Below are 22,031 nucleotides of genomic sequence, written 5' to 3'. Positions count from 1 at the left end.
TAATCTATATACGTTTACAACTAAAAATGAAATAAGATACAAGTGCATGCAGTTTACAATAAGGGTCTCATTTAATAGCATTCAGAACAGTGCATTAGCTAACATTGAGTTGATCTGTATAATTTAATAACATTTAGTTATCTTTATTTATCTTAGTTCATACAAAAACAATTGTTCATTCTTGTAACCTTGTTGCATATAAACTATATTTGATATTCACAAATTGCTTCAGTTGAATTTAATACAAATTACAATGCCTAAACCTTGTACTTTATATTAATGAATGTTGTATACGTATTGTTTTAGTTCATTTTAATAATGTATTTAATTAATTTTAACAAGTTGACCCTTGTTAATGATAAAAACACATAAATAAGGGTCAGAAACATAAGAGTGCTGTCACCCTAACACAACGTCTAGTTTTATGTGCTTAAAAGGTTCTTCACGGCGATGCCATAGAAGACCCATTCAGCCAAGGGTTCTTTAAAAAACCATTTCTTTCTTTTCATAATCTCAACCTTTTTTGCCACAAAGAACCTTTTGTGAAACAAAACGTTCTTCACATCTCTTACGCTCTATTGTAAAGCATTTTGTGCGCATATTGCATTGGTGTCTTGCATATTGTTAGATAATACTCACTGTCGAAATGCCTCCATTGCATTAAAAAAGGGTAAAAAATACTTGTGGCTAATCGTATCATATTCCACATAACAGCTGAGCGAACGTGTTTGCTAGGACAGCTCGTGCGTTTTTAAAGATGTCTGCAGTCTCGTGCCTGTCCATGGTGCTGAAATGACACGAAGAATGTCATAAAAATCATGCATGAAAATAAATATCATTCTATAAATGTGAATCCTTTATGAGTTACCGATAAAATAAAGGGTAAAAAGTGTTCTGTATTAAGACACTTGAGACAGACTATGTCTAGGCAAATATAAACTTTCGTGACACGGAAATGTCTGCACGGTCACGTGCAAAACGTGCAATGATGCGCGAGATCTGACTTATTTTCCCAGGTTCTTGTCAACATCCACTTGCAGGGTACAGGGTGAACACAAAATACACGGCAATGTAGAATCACACGCACAGAGGGAAACTTGGTGTTGCAGCTGTTGCATCAGGTCAGAGTTAAACTACACTGACGTGATCGCGAGAGACACAGCATCTCATTACTGTTCTCGTCATGTATTGTTCAATCTCAGGCGTGCGCGAAAGCCCACATGGGTGCATGCACACGAATACGCTGCGGATTGTGAATCAAACCCAACCTAATGTGTCAGATCTGTCCAGCAGCTCCTAACTCCCGACAGGCAGAAATCGATGGTCATGGCCTTTAATAACGCCAGTGATTTTATAAAGCTGCGCAATTTTCCTCGTTAATGTCACGTTAAAACCCCCTTCATCTTTGAGTTTGTGTGCTTCGCTACGCAAATGATCAGAAAAAAAACACGGAATCTTTAAAGCTTCTCTGCAGATGCGCTGTAAGGACTGCGGCTCTTTCTTAAGCCTTTGATTGCAAAAAATAGCTGTGCAATATTCCAGGCGATGACTCATTGAGGAGAGGGCTTTGTAAAGACTGCTTCAAGGTGATTTTTGGGAAGGACTCGTGTCGTCGGTTTTTTTGGTAAGAGATGAATGCATGCCACTTCATTACATGCATGCGCATGCATTACGCACATTGTTGCATGCATCGATGATATGCTTTATACGCGGTGGCAATGTCGCTGCCACAATTCATAGCACGTTTACTGTGATGAGTACGATGCGGATTGAATTGCAAAGCATCAAATGCAAGACCGACGCAATAGAAGAGCGCTCGAAAGAGACGAGATCCGGGGCTAAATGTAAGAGGATTTGATTTCCCAGTCAGAGAATACAGATTAAGTCGACAGCAGTGCAAGTATATGAAAAATTGGGCGGATTGGTCTTTCGATGAGAGATTGGTGCCACCTTCCATTCTATAATACAAATCGCCGTGGACTGAAGTGATCTAATTTCACATTCAAGGGTAACAGCACGATTGTTCGCCTAAACTAAAACCCGATTCAGCCGCAGTATCGGCGTTTCTTGTGGATTAGAGGTTGGTAGATAACCAATTTGCTGTAAACTGGAAAGAGAGTTTCGATGAAGAGTGCGCGAGAGTTGCGGGCGCTCAGCATCATCATCACCAGCAGCAGCAGCCTCCAAATCAAATTCAGCACAGTTCACATCTCAGAGCATCTTCTCGCACCCGAACAGAAAAGCCGTTTGCAAAAGTTTAACGATAAGGATTTTTCGCTGTAAGTGCACATAGATAGATAGATCTATAGATGATTTGATGCTTGTGTTTTGGAATTTGTAAAAATGGGGGCTGGGGAGGCGAACCACAGGTACAACGGGAAATCTAAAATGGATTATTACGAACTTCTGTCCCTTTTTTTTGTTACACTGATGAGGATGCGTTAAATGCATAATGATCCTCGCATGCATGATTGCTGTGATGTTTTGATGGAGGCTGAACTTGGAGATGACAATGCACGATTTGCGTACCTAATTACGCCAATTGAATTACTGCAAATGTTTAGGAACAAACCCGATGCCTGCGATAGTCATGCACTAATTTAAAAATATAACGGCAGCATAGTATATGTAAAGTATGTGAATTTGCCCATTCGGAATTTTGGCATTAACAAGAGTGTCTCGGTGGGCGATCACATTTTCACTCAGAGCTGTGAATCATTTTGACGACGTTTAACGAAGGATTAGATCGCAGATTGCGTGCTTAATGATTTGCGTTAATGTGTTAGTGCCAGATACTCGACCGAGATAACGCACACTTTGCGTAAATTGTTGTTGTTTTATAACACGCTGTTGCACAGCCTTATATTAGCGCTAGTGTCCTAACAGAGGTAAGTGTACATTGTGATTGCGGAGTCTTGTGTTTTTTTTCTTATACTGGTGACTGTCATGATGTTATTATCATGTAACAGTTATTTTTATCTTATGGTGTTATTGATGGTCATTCGTATAGCTATAGTGTTAATACAGCTGTATTATGAGCTTTAGAGAGCACAGTATTCTCTCGCTCTTTTAGTCTATACGCACATTGAATAGTTTCTAAAAGCAAAAGAGGATAGGTGAAATGTGTTCATTTGTGTGTGAAGTAATATATACATGTTAAAGTGAGCTAGGGTTTTGCTTCATATACAGATGATTAAATGGGCTGTGGGCTGTATCTCAGATTGGGCTCAGAATCAGCTAACAACTATCAATGCCATCCTAATGCATGTCTGAAGTTACATATATCTTCTAGACAGATATTGATTCTAAACTGTCTTATTAAATATTGTTGTTTATATGTCCCCTCTAATCACAACCATATCAGTTTTTCCACATGTATAGTAATTGTTGGTCATTTCTTTCGACCTAGACTCCAGCTTTACTCTAGTTAGTTCCTGTGGGAAAACTCTTAGCTTTAAATAAAGCCTGAACTGTGAGGTAAACCTGTCTATTCTTTTAAAATATTAAATGCACACATGAACTCTACACATCATGTAGATATTTGATAATCTCTGAGTTTTCTCCTATTTAGTGAGGATTCATCAATTGGGGGAATGATGTGGGGTGGAAGAGGAGTGGCTTGCCTGTGGATTTGGGCCTGTTTACTGGTGACTAATGCACTGGCCGGAAAAAGGTATGTTTAATCATCTGTAAATGGTAAATATTTTCATTAGATATCAGAATGATTGTCATATACTGTACTCTTTATGAACAGCACTAATTGGCTCAAGATGATATTCGTTTGTATATATAAAATGAAGACCTTAAGTGTCAATGTATGTATATCACATGTAAGCGATTAGCATAACTAGATTCATTTTATGACCTGAACAAACACACAAATAATGGTTCTCTTAATATCGTAGATAAAAAGCTAGGCTTGTAAGAAAATATAAGCAGTTTACATGTCAATTTGTAACTGCCGTAAAGTATGTGTCTTCAAAAACAATATATCTTGCTCGGTCATTTACAATTTATCATTCGGAATGTGATATGTAACATTGACTGCATGTTAACTATTAACATATCAACACTATTTATACTGAATTGTGAAGAGGGGTGTTTCAGTAAGACAATTGTTAATTTATTTTGATGAATTGTGATTACAACAGCCATTTGGATAGCTGAGAATCAGAATAATATTGACATTCTCATATATGGTTTATATCAAGGCTAGAAAATGGCACAGGCATATATGGTCTAGTTTGTGCGCTGTGCTGCGTGACAGCCGAAACCCCACGGCACCATGATGCTGGACAACATTGTACAATGTTGCTGTTCAGATGACCTGTAGATGGGGTTAGTGTACAATGTTTAATGGGGATCTTTGTGCTATTTATAAGCAGAAGTATTTTGCGGTATATTATGCATCTATCACTGTGCTTTCATTCTTTTTCACCCTCAAACCTACCAAAGTATATTCTGTGGCTGCTGCGATTTAAATTTTTCCTAAATAAATGCCTCTGAGCTGGGTCGGCGTTCTCCTGTTTATTAGTCAAGATGGAATTTTAGGTCAGCCTGACATTACCGCCGTGCTGTGAGTGTTGCACTGGCATGCATGCGTAATGTATGAGACTACATTTTTCCTCATGACCCCTTTTCTGTGTCGCTCGCGTGTGCATGCGTGTATGTCTATTGGTGCAGATGGGGGAAGGGTGGAAGAATTCTCCTCATTTTATTTTTCACATAGTGGTATTTGTTGACAGTCTGTTGTTATCTGGGTCAGGAAGTTTTAGACCACTACCACACTTGATTTTGCAGTTTTGTAATTAAATGCAAATTTTAGACAAATTCATTATATTATCTTAGAATTTGCTATGACCCACTTTTGCTTTTGCAGTTTACCAAGTCATATTGGCATGGACTTCACAAGTGTGGTTAACCTGCTCATCCATCTTGGTAGTTGATGATTTGAGGTTTTAAGGCAGTTTTTAATTGTCTTATTCGTTTGTTAACCTACAAATAGTAAAACATATTTTTACACAATAACATTTAAATAAGATTAAACAGGGTAGGCACTTGTTTTTAGAAAAAAAATTGTAATGCTGGTTAAAAGTCTTTTCACATCCTACATTTGCATTTATGCATTTAACAGAGAACTTAGATTTACATTTGTGCATTTGGCAGACGGTTTTATCCAAAGCGACTTACAATGCTTTGTAGAATACTTTTTTAATGACCATATCCTCTGACCACTGAGCCACAGAAAAAAGCATGAATAAAAACTTACAGTGTATTCAGTCCGTACATATATTTTATCAGGATGTTTGTTCCCTTGGATCAAACCATTTTAAGCACAATACCCCAACATTTTCGTAAAATCATTTCTAGTGTGTCGTGAAACAAAGGTGGGATATTTTGCTAAGTGCTAGCTTGCTGTATTGTTAACCGTTCTGAATCCTTCCTTTAAATCCTAGATTTGCAATGTCCCAGACTTCTAGACCCTAATGATTTTGTTTGCTAAAAAATTGCTTCCTGGAAACGTAAAGACTGATTAAAATGAACACGTACATTTCCTGTGTCTCAATCAGCTCCTTTGTTCCCGAGGTTATGACACAGTATATCGTGTACACTGGCTCACTTCACATTGGGACACCGTTCAGTTATTTTCCTGTGACGTGACTGCTTTAGCGCATTGTGATTCTTCACAGATGGCATTAATCAACAACTGGCAAAACCGACATCTCTCTGACTTAATTTTTTACAAACTGGTGAAAGTAAATATGAGAAACACTTTCCTTATTTGTTACATATATGTGCACAAATTTGGTCGATTATTAAATTAAATTGATAAGTAAATTATGATGCCTACCTGTCTAGCAATGATTGTTTATACATAGCATTAAATAAGCTTTTGTCTTTTTAAAAGTTCTATTGTGTTTCATAAAGTTCATTGAGTTGGCTCCTGCAATTTCATTTAAACATCTTCAAAACTTGTCACGTGAATGATGTGATTCAAGGATTTTTGTGGTGCATATGGGGAATTTTTAGGGAACGACTGTTTCAGAGCATTGGAAGAATTTTGCGAATGAGACAGTCCTTAAAATGGCTGACTCCCTGGTCAGTGCCCTGACTACTGAACAGGGGAGCTGATTGAGACACGGCCATTGACACTCCTGGTACTGGGGAATATACATATATCAATTGGCAATATTCAGCTGCTTTCAATAAAGTTTTCATTCGCCAATGTTGGTTTAGGGGGAGAGTCATAGTTTGTGGAGTTAGATACAATAACATGGTAGATATGAGACACCAAATGCACAATAACTCATATTGTGTTCTAATTGATGTCTCTCTCATTTGTCTTTAGCATGCTCTCCATCTTTCATTATTTGAAAACACCCCCATCCACTTATTAATCACAATAACATCATCTTCCCATTGAAATCTGTTTTCATTCCAAGCACAAAACACCAAACAACATTTATTCAGTGGTTCAGTAAACAACATTTATTTACTCTTGTGGTTCAGTACCTGCTGGGGCGAAAAGAATGCAGAGATTACCACAAAACAAACTATTATGTATGAATGGCGCTTATTGTTTTTAAAGGACAAGAAATTAGCCTCCATCTCTCCGAACTGTTGCTTTTATAACATTGTTTTGCAATTTATGATCATGTTTTGGTGTTATTCTTCAGTGTGAAATATTTATTTAGCCAAAATTTTAACATAGAGCTTTTTTATTTTGTCAAAGGTGTAAATATCTTAATGGCTATTTCTGTCTAAAGGAGTGTTTTAGCTAATTATTAAAACATTGACCTGGTGTATAATCCTTTTGTTGTTAAAAACAAGACATTCCATGAGGTTATCTTCAGGCCAACATTGCATATGCAGAACATATCTGAGCCACACCGACTTACACATCAGGGTGTTGTTCTGCTCATCACTGTTGATCACTGCATTTGTCGCGCTGCGAGTAAAGCCTCTGATGTTTTGAATTGTCAGCTCCAATCAGAATACAGATGAGCAGAAAGACAACACCACAGTTTTCACCAAGATTCTGGACAGCCTCCTCGATGGCTATGACAACCGTCTGAGGCCCGGCCTTGGAGGTAGGAACAAAAGTTTCTCTAATGATTTGCTTCAAGCATTTGCTCAGCCTGGATTTACATCAAATTTTTCATCTTTAAGTTAATGTTTTGTAATGTAATATAAGTATAATAGATCAATAATCAAAATTGACAATCTTTCTTTGTAAGAGGTTGACATTTTAAAACTTTGAAGCAAATGAGGATGGACGTGTTTAGCCAGTTTCCCCTTCTTTCCCCTTCAGTTTTTCAGTAAAATGTCATAAACACGTTGGAATTCATTTTGTTACGCATGTTTTTAATTTAAGGCACCCATAATGTCCTGAGTTTACAGTAATAAAGCACATTATTCAGATTTACTTTTGGTGGTAATGGGTTTCCAAAAGATTTTTATATTGTCTGGCAAAAATAACTTGTTTAATGAATAAATAATGCAGTGCAGGTAAAATAGCATGATGGCAGTTGTATGCAGCAGGTTTGTTATAATTAAAAGCACATCATGAGAACATTGTTTTTCACATCAATGCAGATAATTTAACTTCTGACATGAATTAGTTTTGAAGAGAACTTCATGATTCATTGAGCTGGCAAAAAACTCTATTCACATACGATGTACTATTTGTAATGTTCCTTGTGTGTGTTTGACCTTACACACATTACCTTGGTGCCTCCAATGTGACAACATGTCAAAGAAGCAAACGATGTTGACTAACAACTTCAGTCAACATCAGTTAACATTCTGTGCTGCACAGGCAGTTTTTCCTGTATAACATAATTTGTTCAAAACACTGTAATTATATTATAGAAGTTAAAACAATAGCTTACCTAAAAAGATTATTTTTTTATAATTTAGGCACTCTCATGCTATCCCAGACACATTTTTGATATCCTTTTCAGTTGAAAACTTTATTAATATCTGTCACTTCATTTAGCCTACATATACTCTATGGACAAACGTATTGGGATAGCTTCTTCGTAGATATGTGACCTATTCCAGTAATTCCAATCAAAACAAATATTAATACTTTACCTCACAATACCATATCAAAAAAATATTTTTCCATGTCTTTTGTAACAGTTTTGGAAGGGCCTTTTTCCTGCCTTGAAATGATCGTCTAAAGTCAGTGATGATTGTTTGTCTAAATGCCCCCAAGTCATACCGAAGGTGTTCAGCTGGGTTCAGGTCTGGGCTTTACGCAGACCAGTGAAGTTCTTGCAAACTAGTCTGAATCAATCATTTCTTTTAAATCTTGCTTTGTGCACAGGGGCATTGTAGTGTTGGAATCTAAAAAGGCCCTGCCCAAACTATTGCTATTAAGTTAGAAGTTCACAACTTTCTAGAATTCTCTGCACGCTGTAACATTTAGATATGAGCTCACGGAAATGAATCATGTTCAAAACTTTTGTCCATATAATGTACATATTGATATACTGTCTATTGAGGGATATTTTACACAAAAGAAAAGAAAGTGTGTGTTTATTTTTTCCCAAAAAAAGGAAGTAATATACTTGGGTGTGAGTAAATTATGAGTTTTTGGGTTGGTTAGCCCAGATTATTGATCCGTTCTTGACAGATTATATGTGATAACACTGGGGTGAACAAAAAGTATAAGGAATGAATAGAGACACCAAAATTTCCATTCTACCTCACAGAAAGTCAAATAAATTAACATCATGCATTAACAAATACAGCATATTAACACACCAGACACCCTTTTATGTGTCAAAGACAAAAAAAAAGAGGTTCACTGACTAAAATCTGGAATTTTTAATTCTACTTGAGTAACTTCGTGTAATCATGAAATGTTGTGATGGCAGAATGAGAGTCTGTGCCATTTTAGTGGGAAGGGGATGTACAACTGAGCCTTATTGATACTTCTTGGGACAAAGAATTTAAAGTAAATGACTATCACTAATTGACACTCAAACTTTGAATTTCCTGCTTTGACAGAGCGTGTTACCGAAGTGAAGACTGACATTTTCGTGACAAGCATTGGACCGGTGTCAGACCATGACATGGTAAAACTTCTATTCAACATTTGCAAATGTCACTTGCTTTCTGTCTCCTTTTTGTCAGTTGCTCAGACAAGTAACTTTCATGGTTAACAATTTTTTTCTGTTTGATCCAAACATAATTTTTTTTCGTTGTGGCCACATTACTACCTCGGGGTGTGCATTAACTTTCAAATAATTGAACTGACCCGATTCACTTATTTCGCTTATACCACACATCCACAAGACATTGTTCAAATGTTTAATTTCAACGTTTGTCATGTTATCGTCTTTAAAATGAAGTTGAGGGTATGACTACTTTCTCATTTCAAGCGTCCATTAGAGCGAACAGACTAGCAGGCTTGAGCCACTCCTATGTCGTGTGAGTGAGTCAATGAATGAGTGAGCGAAATAGAGAGAGAGCGAGACACCTAGTCAAAAGCCAGTGATAATATTAATATTTATGCCTTGTATTGTTTGTATCACCACTAGTACAGAACATCGCACAAACTTTTGAAAGAGTAGGTCTATCAAAATATATTTGTTATCAGCTATAAGCAGCATGAAGAGGAAAACAAACCAGTGTTTATTCATGCATTTTGTTTTTCCATTATTATTTTTTCGATTTCAATACATGTATCTCTATATTGTTTATTGAAACAAAACTGTGCATGCGTTTCCGTTTCTGTTATTTAAACTTGGCGAAGTGATATGGAACTGTAATGTCGGCAGACCTGGAACACCTTCATAGCTGTGAATTTACTGAAAGTTAATGCATACCCAGAACGTTTGTCAATTAATCAGATTGAAGCATTTAACAGCCCCATGCTATAAAATTATAGTATTAAAGGTGTTAAATGTGAAGTGTGTCATTTCAAAATGAATTTTTTGCTGTTAATGTGCAGAGAGTATGCCAATCTTACACCAGACGCAAGGGGCACGATAATTTTTAATGAGTTTGTCGTGTGCTGTCGCGTCACGCCATGCCACATCCAGTGTGGATTATCTGGTGGGAAAGCTATAGTGTGGCAGCACAGAAATTATACACTAAACTTTTATGTATTTTAGCAGACAGATTTTAGTTTATTCAATCTACACATATTTATTTTATTAATCAATATGTGATTAAACTGGACCTATGAATTACTAACGCAATGCTTTACCAGTTGAGCTACAGGAACACACAATAACATATTTTTCTTAATATATGGAATTAATTGTAATAGACTGTCTGTGTTGAATTCAATTGAATAATTATATTTCCAGTTATAACCCAATTATAACATTCCTCTTGTTTTATTAAATAAACAGCCATTGAAATGCTGCTGTTTGGCTCTATTTTGCCCTCTTTACGTTTTATTCAGCTAGTTATGTGAGTCCCATGTGGCTGCATCTCCCCCTTCTGTGTCATGATGGATGATCATGTAAAAATGAAAAAACGCTTGCAGCTTTGACAATCAGTAGTTGTTAGAATGATTCATGCTGCTAATTATGGCTGCCGATGCTTCAACAAGCTCTCACGACTGCGGTTTAACTCAAATTACTGCAAGGATACAAGAGCTACCCTACAGCTATAAGTCTTAATTAGGACCCTCAGATTTATTGACCAAAAAACAGGTTATATAAAGAAAAAATTGCACATGCGTAATGTAAGAAGTAGCCTTTCTCAGCCTCTGTAATGGTAATGAAACAAATAAAGAGAAAGAAGAAAAACCTTTTTCTTTCTTAACATTTTTTTTTAAATTATGGTTAATGAATTCCCAGCTAGTGTTTTCTTTTTCGTTTATGCTTCTCAAGTTAACGTTCACCTACATTTAAGAATCTTAATGACACCCCATGAAATGAATACATTCAATTTTTTTTAAACATGTCTACATCAAAACAAATTCATAAGAAGGCATAATTAGGTGTTAAGAAGGGATGTTTTATTTATTTAGTCTGTCTCAGTCGGAAAAGGGTGGCTTGCCCATTTCAAGTGGGTGGAGAGTCCCTGCCTCAAGTGGAGGAGTTCAAGTATCAGGGGGTCTTGTTCACGAGTGAGGGAAGGATTGAGGTTCACGAGTGAGGGAAGGATTGAAGTTCACGAGTGAGGGAACAGGAGATTGACAGACGGATCGGTGCAGCTTCTGCAGTAATGCGGTCGCTGTAACCGTCTGTCGTGGTGAAGAAGGAGCTGAACCGCAAGGCGAAGCTCTCAATTTACCTTTCAATCTACGTTCTTACTCTCACCTATGGTCATGAGCTATGGGTCATGACCTAAAGTACAAGATCCCGGATACAGGTGGGCGAAATGAGCCTTCTCCGCAGGGTGGCTGGGCGATTGCTTAGAGATAGGGTGAGAAGCTCGGTCACTCGGGAGGAGCTCAGAGTAGATCCGCTGCTCCTTCCCATCGAGAGGGGCAGCTGAGGTGGCTCGGGCATCTTTTTCGGATGCCCCCTGGACGTCTTCCCGGGAAGGTGTTCCGGGCATGTCCCACCGGGAGGAGACCCCGGGAACACCTAGGACACGCTGGAGGGACTATGTCTCCCGGCTGGCCTGGGAACGCCTCGGTGCCCCCCGGAAGAGCTGGAGGAAGTGTCTAGGGAGAGGGAAGTCTGGGCATCCCTGCTTAGACTGCTGCCCCCGCGACCCCGCCCCGGATAAGCGGTAGAAAATGGATGGATGGATGGATAGTCTGTCTATTGCAAAAGACCTTACACTTGTGTACACAAAAAAGGGAGCTGCAAAGCACTAAAAGTGGTTATTTGGCTCGTAATCATAGGGGAACCACTTTAAGTGCTATATAGCACAAATCTTTAAAGGTACTATACAGCACCTTAATCAAATGGTGCTTGACCTATAAAAGGTACCATGTAGCACTTTATTGGTTCCACAAAAAGGTGCTTAATTGAATGGGTTCTTTGTAGATTGTGAAATGGTTCTATTTTCGAACCTTTCAGAGCTCTATATTTTGGCTTCATTTTGATTGTTTTGTCCTTTGAGAATATCTTTATCTATATTTAACATTTACTAAGTAATTACGGATACAATTAAAGTCCTAACACCCTGTGATTCGCTCAACCCCATTTAATTTCAAACCTGTATGACACAAGACCCCATGATGTCTCAGTCATTCTTACCACACAATTGAAGTAAGTGTTGAATGTGATCAATTTCTTAATATCTTAATCCATATTGTGTGCCGTTAAATCCCATCCACTAGAACGTAAACTTGAGGAGCGTAAACAAAAACTCTGATAAAATGAAAACTAGAAGCTAATTCATAAACCATGATTTGTAAAAATGAAACTAAGAAAGGTGTTGATTAACTTTTGAACATTGAAAACCAGATTCCTAAATGAATTATTAATGTGAATTGGAAAAAATAACTAAATTATATGAAAAAAACAGGCATAGAGGTCCACAACTAACCTAATTTTATTGACTTAGACTCTGAAGCTCAATGTTGCCAATAGTGTTGTTCGTCTTGCAGGAGTACACCATAGACGTATTCTTCAGGCAGAGCTGGAAGGATGAGAGGCTTAAATTCACAGGTCCTATGGCAGTGCTTCGTCTTAACAATCTGATGGCCAGCAAAATATGGACCCCCGACACGTTTTTCCACAACGGCAAGAAGTCAGTCGCCCATAATATGACTATGCCCAACAAACTCTTGAGGATTACAGAAGAGGGCACTCTACTCTACACCATGAGGTGAAGGCAATTGGACATTTCTGTTCTATTTATTTTCCTTTAAAAGGGTAAGTGTCATAAATCTTGATATAATCCAGTGTACATTTGTGACTTTGTGGCAAATCTAAATTCTGTTTGGTTTAAACCAATTCCTGGAGAAAGCAAACCTTTAGCGCTCCCATTTTCAATCTCAATTGCAGTTGGTTTCCTGTGAACGGTCCCTGGAAATTACACAATTCACATTCCATCATCTTTGCACATTGGCTCTCAGTGGAGATAGTGTGCGGAGAAGAGTAGATGTAAAGATCAAATTTACAGTTGAACACTTCTAGTGATATGTTGTATGTAAACAGCAGTGCTATAAATTACAAACCTTTGAGGCGTCTAACATACAGTTCAAAAGAGCAAAAGCTATAAAACATTCCTTTAATGAGCTTATTAGAAGATTAGGACGAAGCAGAAAGTTTATATTTTTTATCAACAATGTCCCTTAGCGGATGACATTAACGTACTCGGTTACTATCGTAAGCTAATAGGTGGCTTAATCCGGTTAATCGTCCCAAAATGTGCTAGGTGCAGGTGTGGTTGAGGGCAGCCACGGTCCGGCAGTCTAGTCTTAAGCAGAAAGGACCCGGGTCTGTAAGGCCTGAAGGTCCAGACTGTAGAATCTGGTAAATGTGGAAGGCGAAGCCCAGCAGGCCGCCGCACAAATATCCGCTATGGAGACTCCGCTAGACCATGCCCATGAAGAGGCGACACCTCTAGTAGAATGGGCCCTTACTCCCGTGGGGCATTGAAGGCCCAATGAAGAATATGCCAGCGCGATAGCCTCAACTATCCATTTAGATACATTAACATTACATTACATTTACATTAAGGCATTTGGCAGACGCTTTTATCCAAACCGACTTACATTGCTTTATCCTATATATTTACATTTACATTTACATTTACATTACATTACATTTACATTACATTTAGTCATTTAGCAGACGCTTTTATCCAAAGCGACTTACAAGTGGGGTAGATAATGGAAGCAATTAGGACAGCATAAGTACAACAAAAGCATAAGTGCAATCAAAAAGAAGACTAGTCTCATATAGCCTAACACAGTATACGGAACCATTCATTCATACATTTGTGTGTTTTTTTTTGTTTTTTGTTTTTTTGAGTAGAGAAGAAAAGAGTAGAGAAGAAAAGAGTCAGAACAGATCAGTCAGATGTTGGCGGAAGAGATGTGTTTTCAGGCGTTTCTTAAAGATGGCTACAGAATCTGCAGATCTTGTAGCAGTGGGCAGAACATTCCACATAGGTGGAACAGATCCGGAGAAGGCGCGCGAGAGAGATTTTTTACCTTTATGGGATGGCAACACAAAACGTCGTTCGTTTGCAGAGCGTAGGGATCTGGCGGGTACATATGTCTGCATTAGCGATTTAAGATAAGGTGGTGCCGAACCAGTAGTGGTCTTGTAGGCCAGGAGCAGAGTCTTGAATTTGATGCGAAACCTTTGATGCGGCCCTTATCCAACAGCTCTTGCAGGAAGGACAGAATTAGTGATATGCCACAGGATTCTGGGTCTGTGCCGCGAGTTGTGCACCAGGCGGAGAAGACAGACCACTTAAGGGTATAGAGTCGTCTCGTAAATGGAACTCTAGCCTGTGATATCGTGTTCATGACACTCTCGGGGAGGATCGTAGGCTCCCGTCGAGAGGCCAAAGGTGTAGAGCCCACAGCTCTGGCTGGGGGTGCCAAATGGTGTTGCCTGCCTGAGAGAGGAGGTCCCATCTCAGGGGAATAGGCCACGGGGCTGCTACAAGCAGCTGAGACAGTTCCGCAACCCAAGGCTGGTTCTTCCAGAGTGGGGCTACGAACAGCACTGTGTGCACCTATTCTTTGATTCTCCTGATCGTCTGTGGTATAAGAGCGATCGGGGGGAAGGCATAGAGGAGCCAGTTGGGCCAGCTGTGGGCCAAGGCGTCCTTGTCCTTCAAAAAATAGGTTGGGCAATGAGTGTTGTCTTCTGAGGCAAAAAGGTTGACGTCTGCCTTGCCGAAAACTTCCCAGATTTTCTGAACCGACCTGGGGTGAAGCGTCCATTCCTCTGAAGGGACGTTGCTCCGAGATAGCATATCTGCTCCCTGGTTCAGTCTGCCCGGCACATGATTTGCCCTCAGTGAGCGCAGATTGGACTGGGCCCATTCCCAGAGGCGTAGTACCAGGGAAAAAAGGCGTCTTGAGGAGAGGCCTCCCTGGTGATTTATGTAGGACACCACTGTCATGCTGTCCGATCGGACTAAGACGTGGCGGTCCCGTAAGACCGGCAGGAAGTAGCGAAGGGCCAGCCATACTGCCTGCATTTCCAGGTAGTTGATGTGCAGTCTCTTTTCCTGAATCGACCAGTGGCCGAAGGGGCTACAGACGGCGAGGTCAAAAACTGAGCCCGATAGCTCCTCCCCGTCTGAAGCCGCTAACAACATGCTGTCGTCTTCCTCGAATTCGCTTCCGCCAAACCAGACCACGTCACCAGCAGATGCTGGTGGACGCAGTTCCGCCTGAGAGAAACGAACCGGTGAAATTTCTCTCTGTGGCGACGGCAAAGCTATCAGTCCGGCTAGCGAAGAAGAAGTCGTCGCTGAAGGAGAAGAGATCTGAGGACCCTACGGCGATGTGTCTGCTTATATAGCCATTAGCCCCGCCCCTTTTGGCCCTCGCCATAGGTCCGTGCAGCTTCGCTGCCATTGGCGTAAAGTTTTACTTTACACGCACCAATGGCCGTGCAGTATTCACTGCGTTATTGTAAAGCTTCAGTCATCAGAGAAAAAGGAGTTTTTCCCATAGCATCCTGCTAAGCAGTACGAGTAAAGTATCGATAGGGAACTGCTTTATCATGCTGTCAAGCTTTAGTGTGTGTGTTTGTGTGTGTGTGTGTGTGTGTGTGTGCGTTTGTCTGTCTGTTTGTTTGACTTTGCGTACCAATGACTGTTGGTAGTCATTTGAAACATTTCTGTGTAGGGTGGGTGGCATGACCATATGATATATATATATATATATATATGTCACAGTACAGTAAATATCACAATATAGGTTTTAAATATTAAAGAAACTGTGTGATTATATTTTGAAAAATACAATTCAATTCTTTGAAAGGAACGGCATATAATATATCCATGTATTTATTTAGTATAAATTATTTGGACTTCGATGCGTTCAAACCAAAAGATTATTAATCAAATTTCTCTATCCACCATTATTGAAAAACCTGTTTAACATTGTTAATTCAAACAAGATAACTAGTATCATTAAACACATAATTTGGACTCATCAGCTGACTCACAGTTCAAGGCTGAGCCGCATTAAATGCCATTGTAAAAAATTGAACACACATATGTGAAAGCACATCCGTTTAAATTGGGCCCAAACAAGCCCAAACTTAACTTTCCACTAGTTTCTATTTAAACACAAGAGCTATCAAATGCATTCTCTTACTCCAGACTTGAAAAATCTCTAAATGGGTCTAATTTAAAGTAATATTTCCCTTGGTTCACACAATTCTCTAAATTGGGTATATCTAAATTGGGTCCATTATAAATTAGTAAATATGGTTATTTGTCTAAATATGGTATTTCCTACTGTTTCCTTTAGGCTCACTGTCAGAGCTGAATGTCCCATGCACTTAGAGGACTTCCCGATGGACGCCCATGCTTGCCCTCTCAAATTTGGCAGCTGTAAGTAAAGCAACCTTTTCTATTTTCCATGACAACTCAGATCCTACCCAAAATTTCCTCACTAAGTAGCTTTTAGGTTGACAGAGCACAGAGATCACCTTTGACACATTACGTCACACATCTGAGCCCACACGACCAACCGGACGCCCTTAGCCAGATCGTGCAATTCTCACAAAGAACAGATGCGTCTGCGCCGGAGGAAGAACAAGGACGAAAAACAAATGAATAAAATTTGTGACTCAAAGCCACGAGGCTCTAAATATTTCATTGTCTGCTGCATCTTTTGTGTGCTTGAGGATGTACCGCAGTACATGATCCTAGGAAGCCCATCCTGACAGCTGAACTTTTGCACTGATGACGATCGTTTTTGTGTTTTTTGTTTATTGGCACTAGATGCCTACACAAGGGCTGAAGTGGTGTACGTGTGGACACGAGGGGCAGCACAGTCCGTGGTGGTGGCTGATGATGGCTCCCGTCTCAATCAGTACGATTTGATGGGACAGACCGTTGACTCGGGCGTTGTGCAGTCCAGCACTGGTGCGTTTTCTGAAACTAACATGACACTTTCTATGGTTGTATTTTAGCAAGTTTAGCTTGCCCCAGATTTGATAAATTCACTGGTGGATATGCAAATTACTATACTGCTCCTTGTTTTATTAGCCATTTAAAACAAACACGGATCCAAAATGATTGACCTTGTTCATAGGAACATGGCAGGATTATGAATCAGTCACAAAACGCATTCAATAAAAGTATTTTGATTGACAGTTTGTGCTTCCAATAAAAATGCATAAACATATGTAGAAGATCTAAACAAAACAAAATAAATAACAAAATACCAGTGCAAAATGAATAAACCAAACATTAACAAATGTGGTACTTGGTTTAAAACTGTTCCACTCAAGTTTCTTTCTCCACATTTCTAGGAGAGTACGTTGTCATGAAAACACAATTCCACCTTAAAAGGAAAATTGGATACTTTGTCATCCAGACGTATTTGCCATGTATCATGACGGTGATCCTCTCCCAGGTGTCTTTCTGGCTAAACAGAGAATCTGTCCCTGCCAGAACTGTATTTGGTGAGTGCCTTTTTAGTTTTCCTATCAATGTACTTCTACCATCACACCATAGTTTACTAACAAAACCTGGTGAGCTGTCTGTTATTTGTCAGCATCTTAACTTAAATGGAACATCCTTTTTGGCCATTGGCCAATATAAAATGTTTTACACTGTAAAAAATGGATAATGTACTGGCAGTAAATTACCAGGGCATTTACCTTTATTTTACGGACATCTCTGTTAATGCTAAAATACTTCATATTGATAAAGTATATTGTGCCCTATTCTTACAGTTTTTTTTAAAGTGTACAGACAAATAATTGACAACTGATTTTAAGAGTTTGACATCAGCATGGTAGCTTAGGCTAATATAGAGATATTTCGTAAAACTGTGAAATTATTGCTTTATAATTACTTATTATACATTTGTTATTGAACTCAATGTGGAGCATTTTGAGATTGTAAAAGAAAATACAACAAAACTAATTTTCACTTGTAATGAGAACACACATGGTGAACTACTTGTTGTGAACTACTGTTTTTGCACACAGCTGAAGTGCTTTTTTATCAGTATAGTGCAATGTCACATGCTGTCTAGGTAGGGAGGCAAAAAGGTTTTGGGTCAGATTTCACAGCTTGGGAGCCAATCAGGTTTATACCAAGGATTTAATTTATCTTCAGAAATCAACCTAAATTGTTAACCTGCCTGAGAAAACCCAGTTTTTTATGATTTGCTATTTTCTTTAAAATCACATAAAATTTAAAACATTCAGTAAACATATATATGGCTGAGGCCATAAGGCCATTTCAAATATTGCTATCACAGTGAAATAAATGTTTAAAATTAAATTCTGGTGCTTGTTATCTCAAAAATACTTTAGACGTTTCCTGCATTAGTTGTTATTTTAAGAGATGCGTACCATTGCTGAAACACAAATGCTTAATATTACAAAGAGCCCAATAGTGCTCTTACTTAAAATGTGCCTATAGGGTTATGCGTCTGAGTGTTTTTGTATCTGTGTGCCATGCATTATGTAAGATTTGTCAGAAAAGAACAAGTTTCTTCTGTCAGCTTGTCGGGGATATCTCATGTTAGGTCTCCTGAGTCGCCACTCTAGAAATGCTGGCATCTAAGAGAAACATTTAAAGGGGCATCTGTCAGTGTCCAATTTCCTTCTTGACTGCAGCCTTGTAGAAATGTATTTGCTCCTTCGAACTTGTATCTGCAAATACACATTTATGACAAATTACTTATTGCCATATTCTGTTTTGAAACGTCTTTTAGTGTGTAACGTTGTTGTTTGAACATAAAAATATCTCAAAGTTCACTTTAAAGGGATATATTATGTTAGTTTTAACAAAAATCTTTTTAAACTACAACGAACGGCTCATAGGGTCTACAACGAGTTTATGAGATCACAAACCCCCACAATTAATGCCTTCCTCAAGGGACATCTGAAAAAGTGGTCAAGGCCTTGTAGAGCTGCTTTAGAGAAGATGAAGAGGAGCCCCCATAATAGTAGTATGCTGTTGTCATGGCTGAGCTCACTTTCATTTTTCAGCGGAACTAAAACAAGCATTCGGCAGAAATGTGAAGACATATACTGCAATAATGTACAGTATGTGAAAACAGCATGTTTTAGAACAATCAAGGATTAAACCTATTAAAAGATCACCCAAATACAAAATCAAGACTTTGTAAATGACCATATGATTCCTTTATTTTTTGTGCCCATTCTTAACATTTTTTAAAAATAAAACAGACTATCAGACTATCAAAAATAGACTATCAACATTTGTTGATTATTTATCAACAAATGCATCTTTATACAGTATATGTACAGTTCTATAGCATTTCATGACGTTTATTGAGTTGGTTAATACGATTTCGGTTAAAAGGCTACAAGTATTGTCACGCCAGGGAAAATGGGGAGCTTCGATTTTTAGGGAACGGACGTTTCAGTGCAGTTGAAGGATTTTGCAAATGAAAAAGTCCTGATTCTGAAAAAGAGAGCTTATTGAGATAATCACAGAGATACATAAAACAGGAATTTTTGTCACAAACAGTAGCTATGTAGAACCCCATGTCCTTGTATAAAGCTTAGTCTTTAGTCTAAGCTTAGCTTAGTAGTGTTTAAATCACTTTGAAAATATATATTTTTTAGATGTATTAGAGATGAAGAAAATATGTTGTTTAAATACTTTGCACTTGTCTTGTTAAGGGTCTTTAAATCAAACCCAAAATAAAAAAACAATAAAATGCATTACAAATAACTAAATAATGAAGGTTTTATTTGTTTTTCTTGTTATTCTATGGCAGCAGGATCTGTGTGTAGAATCTGGGGCCGGATTCACAAGACTACTCTTATATATAGAATATTTTTTAAGATAAATTACAGGAAGTTCGTAAGAATGTTCCTTCTTAAGACGTCCCAGATATTTTCTTAAGGTAACCGTATTTTTTTTAATTAAAATAAAATTACCTATGCTTTGTAAATACATTTTGAGAAAAAATATTTTTTTAGGAATGTTAAGAAAAAATATGACAGTTAAGAAGGATTTGCTTCTTTAGTTTTTTTTTGTGAATCTGGCCGCTTATTAGTGAGACATGATGTTGCAAATCTCTGAGATAGCATGCTAGAGACAAAAGATTTATCTTAATTTTAACAAAAAGCCCTGCAATGCTTGATCGTATAACAAGATGTAATGTGGATATTGTGATTTTTGCTGGTTTAAGGAAGTCAATGATGTCACAAAAGTGTGATGTTAAAGAAAAAATATGACCATTATTATGGGCCCTCAGGAGGAACTATATCAAATAAGTGCAGAGCCATACATTGTGTTGAAAGTAATACTTTATACACCTGGGCTTTTGGAAGTACATTAAATCAGTAATAAGGCTCATATTGCCACCATAAAGGTCTCAAGAGCAGGATAACATTGTAGAGTCACATAACTGTAGGCTTACTGTAATGTCATCAATGAAGATAGAAGGAGAAAGAGCCAAATGGCTCAAGAGACCACTAGACCCTTAACTGAAGTTAGACATTGTAAAGGCAGAAGTGTGGTCCGTATGTCCAAGTATGCGTGCCGTCCGCATGACACAATTTTCGTCATCAGAAGGGTCCGTAGTCGTCCACACAGCCCGTCCGCGTGGAGCCAATTTTTTGAGACCACACGGACGTGTCGCGAACGACAGCGCATGCGCGAAAAAGTGCACTAGTCCACTAGGTGTCAATACACACACAGAAAGTTTGCAGTGTTCCGTTGTCGAAGAAGAATGATACAAAATCAACACGCTAAAACCACGAACAGTAAGCTACGAAGCATATCCTTCTCCATACTGTTTAGTTGTAGTGCTTGTTGTCTTGCTGTTTTCTCGGATTGTTTGCAATGGCGTATTCTGCGTAATGCGTAAGCACAAAGTCATACGATGGATCTGTTAGTAAGTCAACAAACAGCTGGCACTCCGACACGGCTACTGGGAGACGCCAGACTGATGGAAGCCCCGAAGGCACGCCACACTAGAATGCATTGCAGATCATTCAAACAAATAAACTTCCCGTAAAGTTATAATGCTACATTAAAACTTACAATGTGGATGTCACCACGAAAACAACGAGCAGCCTCGATGGCCGAGTGTCACACTAAACAAATACAAATATAGAAACAATGCAACATCACCTAATACTAAAATCAAAACAACCAGCTGCATAGCTGAAACACATACCTCCGCGGTCTCTTGGGATGAAGACAAGGGGCGGGCTTTCAACAATGACGCATCCCAGGAGGCATAAACACAGAGTCTATATACGCTAAGGGCGGTACCCCATTGGCTATATACATAATGAGGATGCCGTGGCAACGAGTCACTCACTTCACCACATTTAGCATTGGTGGTGCCATGCCATGAACCTTGCCCCCACATCGAACAGAATCGAAACCGATGACCCGAACCGTAGAATTGGTGTATCATTACACACCTACTACATATAGTAGTTGTGCTAATGTCTGGGGCTCTGCTCACATTTTTGTGTAGGTCTTTTTAAATCCGCAGTTTATTTGCTGCAATGATGCAGCTTTAATTAGGAATACAGTTGCTCTTGATGCAAATTTATGCAAACTATAATGTAATAGGCTCATAATTGGGTGTCCAGTATGCCAGTGGGAGTGTAGAATGTCGGACAATAAATAAGTACTCTTTAGCATTATTTTACTGCTAAATTGCAGTATTAATTATCCCAGAAATGAATTGGTGACAGGGGTATGATCATGGTCTAAAGGCAGACGTGTGTACTGTACAAATCCGTGAAAAAGATTGTGAAAACCCCTTTGGAGTGAGAAAATAGTGTGGCAGAGGAAACCGTTGGTTTTACAGAAAAACTAGTAAAGCATAAGAGTTTATATCTTATTATAGATTATTCCATTAGAAGGCCAATAACATAAACTTAAATAAACATTTACAATCTATTTACAGTAAAATTAGAGGTACACAGCAAACACATTACATTCTG

The 22,031-nt window shown here is 38.6% G+C and overlaps 1 protein-coding gene across 6 annotated transcripts in view; it reads left to right on the top strand.

Annotated features, from left to right (window-relative positions):
- The first annotated feature begins 1,117 nt into the window (after positions 1-1,117).
- Positions 1,118-22,031, top strand: part of gabra1 (gamma-aminobutyric acid type A receptor subunit alpha1) — a 29,977-nt gene continuing 9,063 nt past the window's right edge. Inside the window, exons 1-9 of one of the 6 annotated variants that reach the window (XM_056731556.1) lie at positions 1,119-1,624; positions 3,410-3,477; positions 3,572-3,673; positions 6,985-7,091; positions 9,019-9,086; positions 12,533-12,753; positions 16,376-16,458; positions 16,852-16,995; positions 17,385-17,537. In XM_056731556.1, the coding sequence (XP_056587534.1) occupies positions 3,594-3,673; positions 6,985-7,091; positions 9,019-9,086; positions 12,533-12,753; positions 16,376-16,458; positions 16,852-16,995; positions 17,385-17,537 (856 nt within the window). In that variant the 5' untranslated portion in view covers positions 1,119-1,624; positions 3,410-3,477; positions 3,572-3,593. Of the gene's footprint in view, positions 1,625-1,659; positions 1,845-2,121; positions 2,280-2,310; positions 2,889-3,409; positions 3,478-3,571; positions 3,674-6,984; positions 7,092-9,018; positions 9,087-12,532; positions 12,754-16,375; positions 16,459-16,851; positions 16,996-17,384; positions 17,538-22,031 lie in introns of those variants that run through there. The other 5 variants (XM_056731558.1, XM_056731559.1, XM_056731560.1 and 2 more) reach the window with 5 other exon arrangements.

Source organism: Triplophysa dalaica, chromosome 19, assembly GCF_015846415.1.
Source record: "Triplophysa dalaica isolate WHDGS20190420 chromosome 19, ASM1584641v1, whole genome shotgun sequence".
NCBI classification, from domain to species: Eukaryota; Metazoa; Chordata; class Actinopteri; order Cypriniformes; family Nemacheilidae; genus Triplophysa; species Triplophysa dalaica.
This window is presented reverse-complemented; position numbering and strand designations above follow the sequence as displayed.